This window comes from Hemitrygon akajei, chromosome 8 (assembly GCF_048418815.1).
Source record: "Hemitrygon akajei chromosome 8, sHemAka1.3, whole genome shotgun sequence".
Taxonomy (NCBI): Eukaryota; Metazoa; Chordata; class Chondrichthyes; order Myliobatiformes; family Dasyatidae; genus Hemitrygon; species Hemitrygon akajei.
Window position 1 is genome coordinate 105,452,048 of NC_133131.1, and position 22,780 is coordinate 105,474,827.

General features: G+C 39.3%; 1 protein-coding gene across 1 annotated transcript in view; it reads left to right on the top strand.

The window, feature by feature from the left end:
- Window positions 1–527: 527 nt before the first annotated feature.
- Window positions 528–22,780, top strand: part of LOC140732138 (polycystin-1-like protein 1) — a 181,529-nt gene continuing 159,276 nt past the window's right edge. Inside the window, exons 1-6 of the mRNA XM_073054354.1 lie at window positions 528–759; window positions 3,007–3,093; window positions 12,493–13,726; window positions 17,154–17,407; window positions 21,200–21,282; window positions 22,060–22,215. Of these exons, the coding sequence (XP_072910455.1) occupies window positions 643–759; window positions 3,007–3,093; window positions 12,493–13,726; window positions 17,154–17,407; window positions 21,200–21,282; window positions 22,060–22,215 (1,931 nt within the window). The 5' untranslated portion in view covers window positions 528–642. The remainder of the gene's footprint in view (window positions 760–3,006; window positions 3,094–12,492; window positions 13,727–17,153; window positions 17,408–21,199; window positions 21,283–22,059; window positions 22,216–22,780) is intronic.

Below are 22,780 nucleotides of genomic sequence, written 5' to 3' on the forward strand. Positions count from 1 at the left end.
TAAGGTGAGAGGGGAGAAATTTAATAGGAACCAGAGTGACAAACTTTTCATCCAATGAGCGGTCAGTATATGGAATGAGTTGCTGGAGCAAGCAAATTAATAATGTTTAAAAGGTACATGAATAGTAAAAGGTTTAGAGGGATGTGGGCAAATAAGACTATCTTAAGTGGGAATTTGGTCAGCATAGACCATTTGGTCTGTTTCCATACTGAGCGGCTCTATGACGTTCTTGCTATAGCCTTCCACGTGTTTTATTTTGAATTACAAAGCAATTCTGATGATAACATTTAGTAGGGTAAGGGACAGATCTTATCTAGAAAAACAAAAGTGCAGACAGACTTCAGGTCTACAGAACACTCAGAATAATCAACACCAAGTCACCAGACTACAGCACTTGTGGAAACTGATGATCGTTCAATATGTGCTTTCAATTCCTCAGCTGTATTTGCAGACAATCATATCTCCAGGGAAGAGAAAACTGTCAGCGTTGTGGTTCTGAATCCTGCACCCACTGCTCTTGAGGTGAAGCTTGTACAAATATCTGAGCAGATTCCATCCTGTATTCCATTTGATGTTGAGGACATCGGTCCACTGGAGAAAGCTTTTCTTGGAGTTGCCTATAATTTTGAGGCCTTTGTTGCAATGGGGATTGATTTGACTTTTTATTGGCACTTCAGTGATGACAACAGTACATATTCGTCAAACAACCTGAAGAACTGCAGTGGACTTCAGCAACTGGGTTGTCTTTTGGATACGGTGGTAAGTTGCTTTATATGAATAGTAGCATAGCAATGGTGACGTTTGAGCTGGAAACTTCTGTGTAAGTTATGACAGAGGAACATGAGAGATACTCACAGAATGTCTCCTGGAATGCACATAAATTCATTGCTCCCACTGAAAAGCAACATTCACTTTTCATTTTTGTTTCTTCTCTGCTTCCATCCATCTGCTCTCCATAACCACAGCGGGTGCGCTCCTCACTGTTTTCTGTGTGGAGTTATAGAGTAATACAACATAGATTCAGGCCCTCACTTGACACCATCCAGCTAGTCCCAATTTCCTACATTCAGCCCAGATCCTTCTAAACCCTGTAAATGCATGTGTTGATCTAAATGCTTCTTAAATGATACTGTTGTTCCTGCCTCCACCACTTACTTTAGCAGCTCATTTCCTATACTCACCACCTTCTGCATGAAAAATTATCCCTTGGGTCCCCTTTAAACCTCTCTCTCTCATCCGACTCTTATGCCCACCCCCGCTCCTATTTTGGACTGGGAAAAGTCTGTTACCAAGCACCTTATCTATGCCTCTTACAATTTTAAACATTTCGATAAAGTCATTCCTCATTCTCCTACGTTCCAAGAAATAAATACCTTGCCTGGACAATCTCTCCCTATAACTCAAGTCCTCTGGTTCTGGCAATATCCTCGTAATTTTCTGCATTTTTCTAGTTTAGCCATGTCTTTCCTGTAATAGAGTGACCAAAGCCATGATTCCATTCTCATTTTAAGCACTTCCTTGAAACTAAGGGTGAGTATATTCAGTTCAGTTGTATGAATGATCAGCTGGCTGCTATAGGAGGGGCAGGGTCAGTAGTTTGGAGTGTCATGTTCTTTTATTGGAGATACCTGAGCTGCTCAACACTCTCCCTTATTCTCTTCCTCCATTTTGAGCACAATCCAGACATTCTAGTGAGTTGGTAAGGATGTTCCAGTTTATCACATAGAATTTCAAAGTTTGAAGTAAATTTTCATCTATATATGGCACCTCAAACAAGTCTGTTATTCATTTTCTTGTGGGCATACTCAATAAATTATGGCCCTGCAGGTAAATCAGCCAAACCTTGAGTCATTCATCAATTTCGGACCCAGGGCCTGCTGGTCAATATGCTCTCGGGCCCGGGATCTGCCTCTTTGATTTGGCCCATACCTGACCCTTCCAATTTGGCCCAGTACTTAAATCGGTCAAACATCAGGTTTTTTCCTTGCTCTTGGGTCTGGGCCCAGGCACCAGCACCTCTATTCAGCTCGTACACACCACATAGCAACAGTCCTGCACCTTTGAGATTTCAGTTGACACCACAAAAATGCCAGGTAGGTAGTACAGGCAGTTCAAATGCTCAGCTCTGAAAGGAAGTTACAGATTATTGAATGCAGTGATTGCATCCACGAAAAAATGTGATTAATATTATAATTTACAGTCTTGATTGTTTTGTTTGTTACCAGAAAGTTGTCACTGTGCTTTACTCTTAAGCAATAATTCCTTTTATAAATTACAATTACCTTTGGCTCAACTACTGTTTCAGATACGTCATTCAGATCTTGTTAGTGATTATTTTCTCCAGTTTTTCTGGATAGGAGAGCAAAGCAAGGAATACCTCTGAATCCCAGTTTAATCGATAAATGATGCTCAACAGGCTCTTCCTGAATTTGTGATACCGCATGATATAGAATTTTTGCTGAAGGTCAGAGGTAAAGATGGTGCATGGGTCATGATATAGTAACACGGCCTATGTCAGGTCTCTACTTTTGGCATTGTGCAAATTTAATGCAGTGAACTTATTGTAGATGAATAGGAATGCACAAAAGGTCACGTTGTCTTCCTGAAGCCAAGCCAGTCAGGCATGTGTGAATTATATGTAGGCCAACAGTTTTTGGAAATATTGAAACAGCCGTTATGGCTAACTGCACAAGAGGTATTAGAGAAAGTTTCTTTTTCACATATTCAAGAGATTTGGTGTTAGAGAAGTTGATTGGGCTGGTGCTGAATGCATCTTTCCCCCTCATTGCGCTTGGACAGAATGTTCAGTCTTATGTCAAATGTGTTAAAACTATCAATGTTAAGGTCTGTTAATCTTTGGCCTCTTACACTGCTTAGCTAATAAAAACGATCAAATCAAACATGTCAGGCTAGAAAACCAAATAATGGCAAATTACGCTTGGTTTATTGTAATGATTTCTAAACCGTATCTCGTTGGTAATGAGCTGCATTTATTTTTGTATACAGAGTCACACATTTCAGTACGAAGGGGTCTATCAAGTGACTGTCAATGTGTCAAACATGTATGACTGGATCCAGAAAACAATTTATGTGGTAAGCATGCCTAAAAGCCAAAAATATGTGAATGAATGAAATAAGCACTTGACTTTCTGATAAGTTATGTTGTAATCTCTATTTCATGGTAGTTTATTAGATTAACAGGTTCTAGAAAGTATATTAATCATTATGTGAATTCTAAAAGCTGTCCACTCGAAATACAACCAGTACAGTTGAGATTTTACTCCAAAATTTCAATTGTTCTGTGGGAGCCATTCTGAATAGTAAGCTGGAGGGAAGATCTGGTGGTCTCTGACATCTAAATGAAATACACATATAAATTAACACATGCAATAATTGGATTGAGTATCACTGCTGCTGCTGGATGCTGCTTGTTGACGACAGCTCAACGCTTAACACCATCATTCCCACAGGCCTAATCGATAAGCTATAGAACCTGGGTACCTCCCTCTGCAATTGGTTCCTCAACTTCCAAACTGGAAGACCACAATCTTTGTGGATTGGTGGTGATATCTCCTCCTCACTGACAGTTAACACAGGTGCACCTCAGGGGTGTGTGCTTAGCCCACTGCTCTACTCTCTCTATATCCGTGACTATGTGGCTAGGCACAGCTCAAATACCATCTATAAATTTGCTGATGATACAACCATTGTTGGTAGAATCTCAGATGGAGATGAGGAGTGAGATATGCCAACTCATGGAGTGGTGTTGCAGCAACAACCTTGCATTCAGTGTAAGTAAGACGAAAGAGCTTTTTGTGGACTTCAGGAGGGGTAAGACAAGGGAACACGAAGCAATCCTTGTAGAGGGATCAGAAGTGGAGAGAGTGAGCAATTTCAAGTTCCTGGGTGTCAAGATCTCTGAGGATCTAACCTGGTGTCAACATATTGATGCAGCAATAAAGAAGGCAAGACAGAAGCTATATTTCATTAGTTTGAAGAGGTTTGGTCTGTCAACTAAAACACTTGAAAACTTCTATAGATATACCATGGCGAAACATTCTGACAGGCTGCATCACTGTCTGGTACAAGGATTGGGGGAGGGAGCTACTGCACAGGACTGAAAGAAAGTACGGAAAGTTCTAAGATTAGTCAATTCCATCTTAGTACTCGCCTCCATAGCACCCAAGACTTCTTCAAGAAGCTGTGCCTCATAAAGGCAGTGTCCATTGTAAGGAACCCCAGTATCCAGGGCATGCCTTCTTCTCATTGTTACCAGCAGGAAGGAACAGCTTCTTCCCTCTGCCATACGAGGCATGAGCCCATGAACACTATCTCACTTTTTTTCTATTATACATTATTTCTGTTTTTGCACTATTTTTAATCTATTCAGTATACAGATATATATTTACGATAATTGGTTTACTTATTTATTTTTCTACTTTCTATTTTATCATGTATTGCATTGAACTACTGCTGCTAAGTTAACAAATTTCACAACACATGCTGATGATAATAAACCTGATTCTGATTAAAAGTATTTGATACATATATCATGCAGTATCAATGCAATGCGATCTTTAGTGTTAGAATATGATGGAATCAATACATGAAATAGCTTGCATCCGTATGATGAACATAAATAGTGAGATACACAAGTCAGCTCCTTAAGCATTTCTTTGGTTAAAAAAATAATTGATTTCCTTACATTTAAAATTATTAATCTGGTTATCAGCTACATTTTTGGTAATGAGATGGTTCAACATACTTACTACTCATTGAACAAATATGTTTCCTAAAATCAGCTTTAGTTGGCTCAAAATCAGACTTATATAATGTGAGATTTGTTCCTTTGTGGCAGTAATACAGTGCAAAGATGTAAAAAAAACTACCTAAATTGTAAAAACAAATAAATAGTGCAACGAAAGTAATAGCAAGGTATTACTCATACGTTCATGTACTGGTCAGAAACCCAGTGGCTGAGGGGAAGAAGGTATTCCTATTATTGAGTGTGGGTCTGAAGGCTTCTATACCTTCTCCACTGTGGTGGAAATGGGAAGAGGACATGTTGTGGACAGTGAGGGTCCCTAGTGATAGATGCTGTCTTCTTGAGGCATTGCCTCCTGAAGGTGTCCGCAATAGTGGAGAATGTTGTGCCCATGATTGGGGATGGCTGGTTCCACAACCCTCTCAAGTCCTTTTCTGTGTCTGTTTTCTTAATCCTCAATTCCTCAAACTTTCAATAGTTTATTAAAAATATATCAAATGATCTTACATATATCGAATGATCTGACCTCCACTACCTTCGGGGCAGAAAATTCCGGAGATTCACTACCCTCAGAAAGAAGAAATTTCTTTGCACTAAATAACTAAAGCCTTATTTTGTAGCTTTGTCCCCTCGTTTGTGACTCTCGTTCTAGTGGAAACATCTCAACATCTATCCTGTCAAGACTCCATAGGATCTTGTATGTTTGCAAAAGGCCACTCCTCATTCTTTTAAATCCCAAGAAACACTAACCAAACTGTCTAGCATCACTTGATAGAACAATCCCAGAAATCAGCTTGGTGAATCCTCTTTGGACTGTCTGCAATGCTTCCAAATCCTTTATTTGGTTTTTAGACTTTGTAGACTTCTTATTGGATCACTGACTGGTGGTTAGGATGGGCTGCATCACCTCTGGCCTCTGACCCTCAACACAGGTGCCCACCAGGGTTGTGTTCTGAGTCCCCTTCTCTACTCCATTTACACTCACGACTGTACTGCCACACACAGCTCCAATCTGCTGATCAAACTCGCAGATGACACGACTTTGATCGGCCTTATTTCTAGCGGTAATGAGACAGCCTACAGAGAAGAGGCTGACACCCTGACACAATACTGCCGGGATAACAGCCTCTCCCTCGATGTCAAAAAAACAAAAGAGCTGATTGTGGATTACAGGAGGAACAGAGACAGGCCTGATCTACAGTTGAGAGGGTGAGTAGTTTCAAGTTCCTCGGTATACACATCACTGAAGATCTCACCTGGACAGTACGCATTGGCTGTGTGGCAAAAAAAAGCACAACAGCACCTCTTCCACCTCAGGCAACTGAAGAAGTTTGGCATAGGCACCCAAATCCTCAAGACCTTCTACAGGGGCATCATTGAGAGCATCCTGACTGGCTATATCACTGGCTGGTACAGGAACTGCACCAATCTTAATTGCTGGACATTGCAGAGAGTGGTGGAGACTGCCCAGTGCATCTGTGGATGTGAACTTCCCTCCATTGAGGACATTTACAGCAGCAGGTACAGACAGAAGGCCTGGCAGATCACCAATCACCCCAACCATAACACAAAATGCTGGCAGAACTCAGCAGGCCAGACAGCTCTGGCCTGCTGAGTTCTGCCAGCATTTTGTGTTTTTATTGATTTCCAGCATCTGCAGATTCACTCGTGTCACCCCAACCGTAAACTGTTTCAGCTGCTTCCGTCTGGCAAACAATATTGCAGCATTAAAGCCAGGGCGAACAGGCTATGGAAAAGCTTCTTTCTACAAGCCATTAGACTTTTAAATTCACATGTCTGTACATTGCAACGGACTCATAATGCAAAGATTTTTACTTCCTCATGTTGTGGGATGGGTGTAAGATATAAATAAATTATAGTTTATAAACTGTGCACAGTATTCAAGTATGGCCTCACCAACACCCTGTATGTCTATAACAAAAGCCCCCTACTCTTAAATTCCAAACCATTTACAATAAAAGCCATAAGGCCATAAGATATGGAAGCTGAATTAGGCCATTTGACCCATCAAGTCTCCTTCACCATTTTCTGATTTTCTTTAAACTGATTTCCCCACATTCTCTCTGTTACCCTTAATGCCCTTACCGATCAAGAACGTCTCAAACTCTGCCTGAGCTACATCCACTGACTTTGCCTCCACATCCTCTCTGGCAACAAATTCACCACCATCTGGCTGAAGAAATGCCTCCTTATCTCTGTTTTAAAGAGGAGTCTCTTTATTCTGAGGCCGTGCTCTCAGATCCTAGACTCTCTTGCTAAAAGAAAGACTCCCTCCATGCCCACTCTATCCAGGCCATTCAGTATCTGGTATGTTTCACTGAAATCCCTTTCATCCGTCTGAACTCCATGAAGTACAGAAACACACCTCATATGGTAAGCAAATATGTTATTTGGCTTTTTAATTACTTTTTGGTCTAACTTGTTAACCTTCTGCGAAATTCTGAAATTCGCACTAGGACCCAGGCCCCCCCAAACTGGCGAACTGCTCCGGGCCTAGATTTCGCTGCTGAAGGAGCCATTTTCAACCTCTCCAAATCAGCTTAGATCCCAAAGTGATCCAGCCTCGTGTGACTCTCAACACTTTGCCTTTCCAGTCTATAATGGCTGGCATTTAGATTGTCCAAAATAGCGGGTTGTACCTCGCATTAGGACCCAAGCTGCGTCATGGTGAGTTGCTCCAGGTCTTGAACACGCCACCCATTGATTTGCTTCAGACCTAGATTTCACTGCCGAAGTGATCAGTTATTTCCTCTTTGATTATTGACTCCAGCAGCTTGCCAAAAACTGGCCTATAGTTTCCTGCCTTCTGTCATTCTCCATTTTTGAACAAGGAAGTCACATTGGTTGTTATCCAATCTTCTGATACCTTCTAGGAATTTATCAAGTTTTAATAATGTTATCCATTATCTCTGCAGTTACTCCCTTTAAAACCCTTGAGTGCAGGTAATTAGGACCCGGCAATATGTCTGCCTTTGGCTGTTCCAATGTGTCAGCTCCACAGTCTTTCTCATACTTATTATTAAGGTATGGTATGGCACCCAAAATTGTACATCATATTTCAAATTTAACCAGAGCTTTGCACATTTGGAGCAAACCTTTCAGTCCTTTAATTTCCAACCAGCTCAGCATAAAGAACAAAATTCTGTTGGCCCATTCAATTTATTTTTCAACCAAGCAGTACATTTTGATGCCCCATTCACCTAAATCTTTTGGGACTTCCATTTAGCTTATTGCCAGTTAAGTGTTATCTGTAGTTTGGCTCTCTGTAAGGTCATCCATTTTAAACCAAAGTTGAAATTCATTTGCCACAGGTTTGGCTCACACTTATCAATGTCTCCTTTGTAATTGAATGTTGTTCCTTATCTGTCAGCAGTTGTTAGGTTATAAGCAAGCTGGAAATATGGTTCTTCTATAAATCATTAATAACTTACCAAATAACTGAAGGCCCAGTATGGTTCCTTGCAGGAAATAACAGATCACTCCTTCCAATTTCAATGTCTTTTATAAACTTAACAATTCTTGACTTCAGTCCCATAAGCTTTAATTTTAAGGGAACAATCTTTTTTTTAAATTTGTTTATGGGATCGAGACTAGGCTGGCATTTATTTCTCTGAAACTGACTGGCCTAGTGACAACATTACAATGGGTCTAGTATCTCATATGGGTTGAACAGGGTTAGACAGTAGAATTCCTTCCCAGGGACAGAAGTTAAGCCAATAGGTTTTGAATATAATCCAGTAGCTTCCATTCTGTTATAACTAATATAACTTTAACTACTTATCTGTAGTCAGTAGTTACTTTATTAGGCACTGTACATTTGTATACCTGCTTATTAATGCAAATAATCTAATCAGCCAATCACGTGGTAGCAACTCAATGCACAAAAGCATGCAGACACAGTCAAGAGGTTCAATTGTTGTTCAGACCAAACATCAGAATGGGGAAGAAACGCGATCTAAATGACGTTGATAGTGTAATGATGTTGGTGGCAGATGCAGGGGCTTAATTAACTGAGAAACTGCTGATCACCTGGGATTTTCATGCACAACAGTTTCTAGAGTTTACAGAGAATGGTGCGAAAAACAAAAAAAAACCGGTGAGCAACAATTCTGTGGTCAGAAACTACTTGTTAATGAGAGAGGTCAGAGGGGAATGGCCAGACTGGTTCAAACTTTCAGGAAGGCAACAGTAACTCAAATAACCACATATTACAACTGTGATATGCAGAAGAGCATCTTTGAATGACAACATGTTGAACCTTGAAGTGGATGGGCTACAGCAACAGAAGACTGCGAACATAAACTCAGTGGCAACTTTATTAGGTAAAGGAGGTATCTAATAAAATAGCCACTGAATTTTATTGATAAATAAAGAACCCTAATTGCTTTAGTGGGATTCAAGATGCTTCGAGATTAGTAATAGAAATTACTAATACAATAATCACAAACTTACTGAATTCCTTCTGTAAATCTAAATTCCGTGGATACTCCTATGTCTTCTACTTCAATTGCTTTCACAGAATATCATAATTAGGCTTGTTAGGTATGACTTTCCCTTCTGTGGCAGGGGTGATTTGCACAAGAAGGAATCAATATCCTTGCCAGGAGGTTTGCTAGTTGCTACTCAGGAAGGTTTAAACTAGTTTGGCAGGGAGATGGGAACCAGAGCACCAGGTCAGAACGAGGAGGGATGGAGAGGAAGGTAGATGTCAGGGCCAGTAAAAACAGGCAGGAGCAAAGTAGTAGATATGATGGAACAGATACTTTGCAGTGTGTGTATTTTAATGCTAGGAGTATTATGAGTAAAGGTGATGAACTTAGAGCATAGGTCAGCACATGGAACCATGGTGCTGTTGCCATTGCTGAGACTTGGTTGAGAGTGGGACAAGAATGGGTGCATAATGTCCCAGGTTTCAATGTTTTAGAAAGGATAGTGAGGTAAAGTGGGCGTGGGGAGTTGTAATAGTATTCAGAGACATTATCAAAGCAGCACTCAGAAGGAAGATAATGGAGGGTTTGTCCACTGAGTCTATATGGGTAGAACTCAAAATTAGTAAGAGTGAAAAAAGACTAGGGTTGTTGTCATGGGGACTTCAACTTCACTAATGTAAACTAGGGCCTTCTTAGTGCAAGAGGTCTGGATGGAGCAGAATTTATTAGGTTCATCCATGAAGTTTTCTGAAATCAATATGTATAGTCGAACAAGATGAGGGTTTCTGCTGGACCAGGTGTTGGCCAATGAGCCTAGCCAGATGACCAAGCTTTCAATGAGTGAGCAGTTAGAGAACAGAGACCACAGCTCCATAATTGTTAAGAAAGCTAGAGATAAGGGTAAGGATGGACCTTGCGGGAGAGTATTAAATTGGAGCAGGACAAATTACGAGAGCACTCAGTGTTGTGGATAGCATAGAAGACTGGCAAAGAATACAGAGGGATGTGGATCAGTTGTAGATATGGGCAGAGATACAGCAGATGGAGTAAACCTAGCCGAAAGTGAGGTGTTGCACCTTGGGGGGGGGGGGGTCAAAGTAAAAAGACAGTACAATGTTAAGGCAAAAGCCTAACAGTGTTAATGAGCGGAGCGATCTTGGGGTCCAAGTTCATAGCTCCCTGAAAGTGTCTACACAGGTTGGTAGGGTGGTTAAGAAGGCATATAGAAACATAGAAAACCTACAGCTCAATACAGGCCCTTTGGCCCATAAAGTTGTGCCAAACCTATCCCTACCTTAGAAATTACCACGGTTACCCATAGCCCTCTATTTTCCTAAGCTCCATGTATCTATATAAAAGTCTTTTAAAAGACCCTATCGTATTCGCCTCCAACACCGTTGCCAGCTGCCCATTCCATGCACTCCTCTGTACCTACTCCCAAGCACCTTAAACATGTGCCCTCTTGTGGCAGCCATTTCAGCCCTGGGAAAAATGGCATGCTTGCCTTTATTAGTCAAGGCAATGAGTTAAAAAATCAAGAAGTTATGCTGCATCTTTATAAAACTTCAGTTAGGCTGCATCTGGAGTATTGAATGCTGTTCTGGTCACCCCTTTATAGGAAGGATGTTGAGACTTTGGAGAAGAGTGCAGAAGAGATTTACCAGGATGCTCCTGGATTAGAGGGCATGTTTAAATGAGATTGAATATACTTGGGCTGTCTTCTCTGGAGCAGAAGAGTCTGAGGAGAGATCTGATCAAGGTTTATAAAACTATGAGAGTCTTAGATAGAGCAGACAGCCAAAATCTTTTTCCCAGGGTTGAAATGTCTAATGCCAGAGTGTGTGCATTTAAGGTGAGAAGGGCAAGTTCAAAGGAGATGTGAGAGACAGGTTTTTTACATAGTGATTGGTGGATGCACTGCCTGGCTGACTGGGGTGGGGGTAGAGGCAGGTGTATTTGGACTTTTAAGAGACCTTTAGATAGGCACAGGAATGTGAGGGAAATGGAGGGATATGGACATTGGTAGGCAGAAGGGATAAGTTTAGTTGGCCGTTTGATTACTAGTTTAGTTTGTTTGGCACAACACTATGTGCCGAAGGGCCTGTTCCAGTTCTGTGTTGTTTTATGTTCTATGTTCTGTGCTTTATTCGAAGTTCAAACTGCTCTTTTCTGAACTCTGCACATTTTAGCATTAAAATATGGTGAACTATCTTAATTTAACCTGCCACTGCCTGTTAGGTGTTTGTATGCTCTCCCTGTGACCATGTGGGTTTCCTCCGGGTGCTCTGGTTTCCTCCCACTGTTGTAGGTTAAATAGTCATTGTAAATTGTCCTGTGTCTAGGCTGGGATTAAATAAAGGGATTACTGGGTGGTGTGGCTCGAAGGGCTGGTAGGGCCTATTCCACACTGTATCTCAATCAGTCAATAATAAATGAATGAATTAAGTGAACTGAAAACTTAATTCCTTTCCCCAAAGTTATTCAGCTGTGGTAACTATTGTCAAAATCAGATAATAGTGGAAACATTCAGCAGCTCAGGCAGCATAAATGAGGAAAGCAGCAGAAATAACATTTGAAGTCATAAATTTCTCAAAAGAACTGGTGAGATGAAGCAAGGTTTGCTCTGTAACCTCTTGATGATTGTTATCAAAGTTTTCATGTACAACAAAGCTGTTGGATGAGGCAGTGGAGAATCATCTGGTCCCATGGAATTCTCCTCCCAACAAAAAAATAAACAGGAGAAAATTCTAACTATGTTGGAGGATTGTTGGGAACAGGAAATAGTGAAACATTAAATATATTGGTAGTTTCTGGTTTTATTTTGGCTTTATCCCTGTGACTTATCAGCAGTATTTCTTAATTGTTTTTTATATACAATCAGGTGGAAGCTTCAAGTCTCACTCAGTAAGACTGAGACATAAGAAAGTGCAGATGCTGGAATATGGATCAACTGTCTGCTGGAGGAACTCAGTGAATTGAGCAGCATTTGCAGTGGGAAGGAATTGTTTGATTCCTCAGATTGTCAGCCTTGTAACCCTTACCTAATCAGGATGAGCACATGAATAAAATGTTCTTGTTGATAACTTTTTGGATGATAAAAGGATCAACAATTTTGTCGTCCAAAAGCAAAGTACTATAGATGCTGGAAATCTGAAATAAAGGCTAATGAGGGTTTTTTCTCCCTCACGTGCTGCCACATCTGCTGAACATCTCCAAAACATATTCTGTTGTGTTTTTGTAACAAACTAATGTTATTTTATCATTTTGTTTCTCCAGGCTGTTGTAAAGGAATCAATCTCTCATCTGACATTTAAGCCAAAAAATGGTTATAATATTGCTGTTGGTGAGAACCTGACACTGGAATTGCAACTGTTCACCACAATTCGCCAGTTATTAGTCTTTGACATTACATTCGAAACAGGAATGACTCATCGTCACACACTGAGCGACCATTCACCAGCACTTGAAAGACGTTCTCATCTGCAACTAATGGAAGACTACGGCCTCCAAAACTGCACCTTGCGCATTCAAATTTTTCATACATACAGATTTGTTGGTGTTTTCAACATTTCAATTGGCCTGTATAATGGAATGGATGTTGTCAATGCAACATTGGCAGAGCTCCTCCACGTCTATGAACGCATAACTAAAATTGATTTACTTCTTGGGGATCGAGTATTACCTTCAAGAACAAATCTTACCTTTAGGATTGCAAATGTTATCAATAAAACAGGCGCATTGTATCTTTGGACTATCCAAAAAGACAACAGTACATTAAGAATGAGAAAAACTACTGAATGCTTTCTCCAGCACTTACTTGAAGCAGCAGGTATCTACATTTTAAAGGTGACAGCTTCTAATCCAATCAGCAGTGCATCATTGAGTATCAGCATCGAAGTCCAAGATGCAATTGAAGGCCTTTCTTTGACCAGTTCCAGTCCCAAATATTTAGTGACTGGCTCCACAATCATTCTTCATGCTCATGTAGTTCGTGGAACCAACATAACATACACATGGAAATTTAGCTCTAATTCTACACCTGTACAAACAAATACACCTCTTATGACGTATACATACTCTAAACCTGGAATTTACTTAGCCAGTGTAACAGGAAGAAACAAGTTAAGTGAAATAACGGGGACTGCCATTCAATTTACAGTGCAAGATCTTGTAGGAGATATAACAACTAGCATTCCCAACATAATCACAGTCAACCAAACAGTAATCATCTCTATCTGTGTGACCTCTGGTACAGACCTGACCATTGAAATACAAGTAAATGGCTCTACTATGATTTGTAACAGTTTTGTAGCAGATCGTTCACTGGATTTGCCACTTACCTTCAATCAAACTGGGCAGTTGCAGCTGTTGATTCAGGTTACAAACCTAATCTCTTCAAACAATGTCACATTAACCATTTTGGTTATGAAAGAAATTCATATTGTTTCTATAGAAATGCAGCAGCAACCCACTGTGGAAGAAGATATTATTCTTACTGCAAAAGTTAATGGTAAGTTTTATTCAGTACTGAGTGAAAATTACAATTGTTACCTTTGTCTTTGACATTTCCTATCCTAAAATTTAAAGAAACCTGAAGTGGATGTCATTGGTAATCAAAGAAATAAGGTATGGTTTTGAGTTATAATATTTGTTGCATGAATGATCAAAAGATTTTACATTGCATTGGAACTGTTCTTGAAACATTTTAAAATAAGTTCTGGCAGATCAATTTTTAGTTGTTAAACCCAGTACCAGTATGCAAGTAAAATGAAACTAATTGTAATAACTGTAATTCTCTATTCCAAATGTTAAATGCTATTTAAATAAGAACATAAGAAAGATGAGCAGGAATAAGCGGTTTTCAACCATTCTGTCAATTTGTGACTGATTCGTTCTTGGACTCAACACCACTTTTTCTCTCCCTATATCTTTGACTTCCTTGTAGTTTAATAATTGTCATTCTCTATTTTAAAGGTTTTCAAGAAACTGTCTCCACTGGTGTCTGACTATCTTGAGCAGAAACATCCAAAGGTTCACAATCCCCCTAGGAAAGGGAATAACTCCCGATCACCATCTTAAATCTCTTTTTTAGAAATTCATCCCCCTACTTGTACAAACGTTTATAGATGGCACCACTGAGAAAACAACTTCTCAAATTTCACCCTGTTACTCACCTCAAAATCTAATGTGTATTTTTATATGATCGCTTAACTTTGTGATCTCTAAATAAGCATAGGCTTAACTTGTCCATGTGCTAATCCCCTCGTAGAGTCATAGAGAGGTCCAGAACAGACACGGGCTATTCAACCCATCACATACATGCCAGCCAGTGGGCATCCATGTGCACTGATCCCATCGCCCAGCACTTGGCCCAAACCCTTCTCTGCCTAAACAATTCGAGCATTTGGGTTTCTTAAACGCTGTCAGTGACCCCATTTCAACCAGTCTCTTGTACAGTGCATTTCAAATACTTACCATTTCTCGATGAAATTGACCCCCTTAATATCATGCCTAAATCTCTTGCCCTTTCCCCTATCAGAGGTAGACAAAACAAAAGGACAGGATAAAGTTTCTTGCAGTTGACCCTATCTATACCCATTATAATATTACATGTCTCAGTCATGTCTCCTCACAGCTTCCTCTGTTCCAGGGAAGACAGATCTCACCTTTTCAGTCTTTCTTCTTAACTAAAATGCTCCATCCCAGACGACCTCCTGGTATGTCTTCTCTAAACTCTCTCTGTGACTATCGCAATCTTCCTATGTTGTGGTGCTTAGAACTGTATGCAGTATTCCAGTTGTAGTGTATCCAAAGTTTTATATAAAATCAGAGCATAATATCTCTGCTTTTGTATTTAATGTCCAGGTATCAATCCAATTAACATTCTTTGAAGTGCCTCTGATATGTACAGTATATCATTCATGAACTATACTGACTAAAACTTTACACAGCAGTTTAGGTGTTATCTCACTCCATTATCATTATGTGCTGTGTCGTATGACTTGGGCAATCATAGACTGCCATCTGTCTTTAATCTGGGAAGTTCTAACAAGTTCTTCAAGACTTGTGCCTCTCCATCCCTTGACGTAACTCATGAATGTCATGTGCTGTCGATTGCGACTTTTTCTTTCATCAGTTTTTCCTGTCACTGCAAGATGTTCGAGCTTCTCAACACATTTCCCAGAAATTCCAGCTGCCGTTTCCACATTAATTATATCAGCTCTCTTCTTATTCCGGCTTTTCACAACACTTCCTCATTTGTTACTTTGTCTTTCTACAACATTTTCATTATTCTTTTTAAAAACACATTTCTGCAGTTTTAAATCTTCCCTCATTTTGCTTTGATATTGTCCAGTATTTGCTTCCATACGTTAGTGTGGAATGAATGTCGCATCGCAACACTGTGAGTTTCATACCCACAGAAATTATGTTATTCTTTAGTATCTTGCTCAATTGCTCAAATGTGTAGTTACCAATCCCAATCTTTCTTCAACATTAGCCCTACCATTAGATGTTATCATGCTCCCTAAGTAATTGAACTTCCATGTTTGTTTAATGGTTTTATTGCCCAGTTTCAGTTCACATTTTTGTATTTCTTTCTTCTTTGTGACAACCATTCGTTTGGTATTCTTACAGTTGATGGTCAGTCCTCTCTTTGCACTTTCTTCGATGACTTTATCCAGTATTTCTTGCAGCTTCCCTTTAGAAGATGCTATTAGCACTTTGTCATTTTTCTATCATGGGTTTTTCAAATTGTTACCTCACTACAGCCTGAGAAATGTTAAATCAAAAGTTCTCTATTTTAATTCTTCTTGTCAATGTCAATATTGTCAACATTTTAATGTCAACAAAATAGAGAGAGTACAGAGGAGATTTACTAGAATGTTACCTGGGTTTCAGCACCTAAGTTACAGAGAAAGGTTGAACAAGTTAGGTCTTTATTCTTTGGAGCGTAGAAGGTTGAGGGGGAACTTGATAGAGGTATTTAAAATTATGAGGGGAATAGATAGAGTTGACGTGGATAGGCTTTTTCCATTGAGAGTAGGGGAGATTCAAACAAGAGGACATGAGTTGAGAGTTAAGGGGCAAAAGTTTAGAGGTAACACGAGGGGGTAATTCTTTACTCAGAGAGTGGTAGCTTTGTGGAATGAGCTTTCAGTACCAGTGGTAGAGGCAGGTGTCATTTTTAAAAAAAATTGGATAGGTATATGGACAAGAAAGGAATAGAGAGTTATGAGCTGAGTGCAGGTAGGTGAGACTAGGTGAGAGTAAGTGTTCGGCACGGACTAGAAGGGCCAAGATGGCCTGTTTCTGTGCTGTAGTTGTTATATATGGTTACCCTTTGCAATAAGACCTACATTCCATTAGCTCATGCAGGGGTCTTGGGTTCCATACCGCCAGATTCTGGAGCTGTTGATGCCCTGTAACCATTGGGCTCCTGGTTAGACTTCATTCGCCTCAGCACTGAATGGGCTCCGCAGCTGTGGATTCATTTTCAGGAACTTTCCACTTCATGTTCCATGTGTTTTGTTTACTTTTTTTAAAACTATTTGCGTGATTTGATCAAGATTGCTGAACTGTCTCCATGGCTGTGGACTCTCTTTCAGGGGCTCTGCAGTTATTGTTCTGCATGTCATTTGTATACTTTTTTTTATTATTTGTACAGTTTTTTCTTTTTTTCCACATATTAGGTGATTGACAGCATTGGATGAATGATTTTTATTAAGGCGTTCTATTGTGTTTAATTAAATGGATTCTAAATTTTTGGTTTCCTACTGAAAACTTCATCCAGTTATAAATGAATCCTTTGTATCATAAAGTCTCTGCAGCAGGAATTGCAAACCGAGTAAAAGATAATTTTGTGCTAACTATTAAGTTGATGAAATACATTTTGAATGTGTTTGAGCATGTTGTGACAGATCATTTTCTGTTATCAGAATACCTGTGGAGAAATAGAGCATACATATACAAGTGGACCCTGTTTGACAATGAGACAGTGACAACTGGAAGTCCGGTTATAATGTACAGGTGTAGAAAAGCTGGGCTTCAGAAGATTGATTTATTTGTTTCCAATCTGGCATCAGAGACTTCAAGTGAGATTGTCCTAAATGTGTCCCATTTGTCTCATGGTCCTCGGCTCATTCATTCGGCTAATATGGCAGCTGGACAGACTGTGACCTATGAATTCAAGGTGATATTTTACAATAATTTTACATTTTACAATATTGTGTTTCATAGCAACATCACAGAAAAGGTGGATTTAGTTTGTCCCATGCTTAAAAAGCTTACAGAGCCATACAGCATAGAAATAGACCCTTCTGCTCAACTCGTCCATGCTGGCTGAGATGCCCATCAAAGCTGGTCACTTTTGCCCAAGTTTGGCCCTTAACATTCTGAACATTTCCTATCCAAATACTGCATATTCAAGAGTACAAGTCTATCTTGTTCTAGATGAGAAATATTAGCAAATGCACCTCTAAATTAATGGAGCTAGTGAGAAAACTAGTTAGAGACCAGATCAAAGGATCTAAATTTACAAAGCTTGTTAATGAAGACAATACTTGAAAACTATAGAAGATCTGCAAAAGAGAAGGTTGCAAACTTCCTAAGAATCAAAAACTATTATAAGTTTGAAGCTGTCAATGAATTGGGTTGTCAGCTTTGAATATATTTCATGAGGATTCAGTTTATAATTTGCCTTCAGTCAAATTTGGAATTTCAGATGTTGCATCAGTTTACAAACCTACAGACAGACAGACAGACAGACAGACATACTTTACTGATCCCGAGGGAAATTAGGTTTTGTTACAGTTGCACCAACCAAGAATAGTGTAGAAGTATAGCAATATAAAACCATAAATAATTAAATAATAATATGTTAATTATGCCAAGTGGAAATAAGTCCAGGACCAGCCGATTGGCTCAGGGTGTCTGACACTCCGAGGGAGGAGTTGTAGAGTTTGATGGCCACAGGCAGGAATGACTTCCTATGACGCTCAGTGTTACATCTCGGTGGAATGAGTCTCTGGCTGAATGTACTCCTGTGCCTAACCAGTACCTTATGGAGTGGATGGGAGTCATTGTCCAAGATGGCATGCAACTTGGACAGCATCCTCTTTTCAGACACCACCGTCAGAGAGTCCAGTTCTGCCCCCACAACATTACTGGCCTTGTGAATGAGTAATTGCTTCAAACAACGTTATATGAACAACATTGTTAGCTAAAGAAACTAATTTCAATGGAAATATAATAGCACGCCATTGAAGAAGATGTCATTCTTAGTACTAAGATTAATGGTAAGTCTTAGCATAACGTTAAATGCATTACTATTTTTACCTTCCATTGACATTTCTTACCCTAAAATTTAAATAAACTTAGATTGGTTGTGATCAGTTGCCAGGAAATATAAGATATGCTAGTGAGTTATAGTATTTGTTACTTGAATGATCAGTTATTGCATTGCATTCGACCTGCCCTTGAAACAATTTACCAGCCCCGGTTATTGGTTTCATCTTTTAACCGACTGCTCTTCCACTCCACCTCCACATTTGTGATTGGCTGCATCACTTTTCTAGATCAATTGGAAAAGACTTTATGACCTGTGAATCTAATTTATTAAATTGGAAGGAATAAATGTAAATTGCAGCTTCTCCTTGAAGGATTGAGTGATGGGAAGGTAAGGTGAGGGAGCTCCTGAAGTTACACAAAAAAATGTTTTTTAGTTATTTTTGGAATCTAGGCATTGCTTTCAAGGCCAACATTTATTGCCTATACCTAATAGCATTTGAGAATGTGGTGTTGAGCCAACTTGAAGTATTACATTCCTTCTGGTGAAGGCACTCACACAATGATGTAGAGCAGAGGGCTCCAGAATGTTTTGACTTTATGGTGCTAGAAACTAAATTAGTGAAGGTGAAGGTGTTTGGGCCCAGGGCACACAATTTGATATTGAGTCCTGCAGGCTGCAACCTGCTAGATAGAAGACAAAATATTTTTCCTCAACTTAATCCTCATTGTAACAATGAAGAAAACCGCATACAGAAAAGGCCAAAATGAGAGTGGAATGGGGAATTAAATTGGCAGGCTACGGGGAAATCAGGGTCACTTCTGCAGACTGAACATAGGATGCCCTACAAAGTGATATACCAATCTGCATTGCATTTCTCCCATGTGGAAGAGACGGCTTTGTGAACACCGAGAGCAGTAAACTTAATTGGAAGAAGAAAAGCAAGTGATTCAGTGCTTCACCTGGGAAGGCTGGATTGAGCTTCTGAAAGGAAACATATTACATCTCCTGCATTTGCATGGGAAAGTACTATCACATGGGGAGTGGTTGGTGGGGATTGAAGAGCAAACCAGTAAAGAAGATGTTAGCTTTGAAATTCTGAAAGGAGAGGAGTGGGGAATATAAGTTTGCTGGTAGGTCTTGTTGGAGCTGTGGGAATTTACAAAAGATAATTTGTTGAATGTAGAAGTCAGTGGGTTGAAGATGGGGACTAGGGTAACTCTTTGCTTGTTCTCTCCTAGAGAGAACTTGAGTGCAAAGATATAGATATCTATGGGTTGTATCCACTATGATAGAAGGAAAGCCATTGTTCAGGAAGAAGGAAGACGTTTTGACAGCACCTGTGATGTTAGTTTCATCAATGGGGAAAAAATGTGACAGACGTGGAGAAACTGGGAGTCCTTACATGAAGCAGTGTAGACAAGATAACAAAGATAGACAAGATAACTGTGGGCTAGTGGGTAATGGATGTTTATAACAAGTCCATCTCCTGATAATAAAACAGAAGAAGAGAAAAGATATTTGACAATTGATCTTGAAAACTAACCCAATAACATGAACTGAGTGTATGTAAACCCAAAGCTGGCTGTGATCAAAAACTACTTCTGCCTCATCCTGCTACTTTCTTCCTTCACCACCTCATGTTTCTTTCTTTATCTAGGAACCAGAGACATCAGATGCTGGAATCTAGAACAAACAATCTGCTGGAGCAACTCAGCGGGTAGACCAGCATCTGTGCTGTTTCTTCATCTATCCTTCCCTTTTCCTTTTTCTCCACCTTGTCATGATCTTCCCATTCCTCATCCCTGCTTTCCTTCCCTTCCTCTGCCTTCTTCACCTGGTCCTTTAACTTCATATCTTTCATTCTTCTTCTTACGGTTTCTTTTCAAATGTGCTGTTATCCCTCATGTTGCAAGGTGCAATTATTTCACTTGCTTTTCTCATGTGCCTTAAAATGTACGAGGGGTGATTGATAAGTTCGTGGCCTATGGTAGAAGGAGATGAGTTATACAGCTCTCGTTACATGCACATGCAGTTCAACTGTTTGAGTGATTATGCAGAAAGTATGAAGTTAATAACTCATCGGGGAGATTGATAAGTTCATGGCCTAAGGTAGAAGGATATGAGTTATTAACTTCAAACTTTCTGCATATTCACTCAAAGAGTTGACCTGTATGTGCATGTAAAGAGAGCTGTATAACTCATCTCCTTCTACCTTAAGCCATGAACTTATCAATCACCCATCTGTGGACACTTTCTGGAGGTCCAAGATCGGTATGCTCCACGACCGCTGGACTTAGTGTGTAAATGTAGGAGGGGACTATGTTGAAAAATAAATGTGCTAGGTTTTCTAAAATTGACTCCTTTTACCTTAAGTATGAACTTATCAATCACCCCTCATATTATTTGTTTTGACCCTGTTATGTATTAAGAATCAATGAGCCAAAATAACGTTGCATGATATTGATTGGTGCAACTCAAACAAAAATTCAACTTCTCCTTTTCTCCTCCTTACTCTTGTCCACCTGCTTGTCCTGATAATGGGTGCATGGATAGATGTTTTCATTTGGATCAGGCTTTTGAATCCTCAGATGAATTTTGTTTAAATCAGTTTTGTTTTCCTCTGTACCTCCATCAGACTCAGTTGTTTATGGTGCACTATATAGCTGTTAAGCAATTTAAAATCTCTTTTCACAGAACATTTCTTGGGACATGGAGGAAGTTGTAATCCAGTTTGGTGATGGGAACACAACAAATATTTCAACTTCCAATAGCAGTAGGTAAAGAAGTAACTTCTTCATATTTTAATAAGAAACAGAAGAAAAACATTGAGCAATAGCAAGAATACACTCAAGGAAGCCGTAAATATGGGTATAGAAAAATCCAAGAATTGCTATAGGTACAACTGTATAATGTAACTTTTGTTTCATCATGGTTATTATTCATTGAATATTGTCATCTGGTTCTATTTTAAAAACAGATAATATGTCTTGTTTTTCAACCAATTGTGTAATTATAAACTAAGTGTATTTTAAAAATCTAAACTTACGGCAATTATGTTTTTCAAGATTCTCAGTTATAATGATATTGGTCTACACATTTGGATGCACATTAAATCCTCCTGAAATACCAAAATCCCATGGCTTTTGAGTCTACAAATCTGAAGCCAAAAATCACTGATTACTGGATATAGAGTCATAGAGCGGATGCAGGCCCTTTGGCCCAATGAGTCAAGACACCCATGGTGCCCACTCATCTAGTCTCAAAGTGGCTATACTATAGATTGATATGTACTTTAAGTGAATGTAAAAACAATGCTTTCAGCTGTTGTAAGTGTAAATCTAGATGCACACTGTTATTACTTACCATTACACTGCATAGAATTGTACATTCAGTGTGCTCAAGGAATGATTGTTTTTGATAGCGATGGTTAAAATGAATTTATTCAATAACATGTGACGTAATTAATCAGAGTTAGGTTATATGTATGTTGTTGACGTACTGTATTTTTATTTTAACTTCTTGTTCTCCTGTTTAATGATGGAAATATTTTAAAGTTTCAGCATCAATCACACTTACTCGTTTGCTGGAATATACAGCATTAGTGCCTTCTTCAGTAAGAATATTATTACACTGTCTTCAACCATTGTAATTCAGGATGTTATTGAAGGCCTTCATCTTACTGGTCCAAAAGCCCTGAGCCTATCTACAAGGTAAACTCAGAACAGCATGTAGAATAACCTACAATACTGCAAATAAGTCAGAATTACTTCTTGGGGGGTATCTAAAATGGGCATTTATAAAACATAGCACTAGTGCTTTTCAGGGGTTGTATATGGCTTATATGTATATCCAATTTCTAATAACTAAAATTTGTAGCGTTTATTGTAGTGGTGTACCAGATTATCTCAATGTATGAAGGACTGAATGTTAGCTATATTAGGAAAAGATGCTCCTGCTAATGAAATCAGATGGAAACAGATCAGCTGCCAATGGCTGACTTCATCAGTGTTATCAGATCTGACTCTGAGCTCATGGGGGAACCACTTAAGAAGAGGTCAGATTCTGTAATTCCTCAGTTCCTCAAGCTCAAGTCAGAATGGAAGAGAGGAACCACTAGGTTGTATATGTGTGTAGAATACATCTGCTCATAAATAATGTATTTGTGTTTCCTTGATTGAAGGATTGCGTGTAAACCTCTATGTGGTAGAGAATAATATCTTGGACTTGTGATGTGGTACAGGAAGACGTTAATGGACAATTCTTGCATCTCTTTTG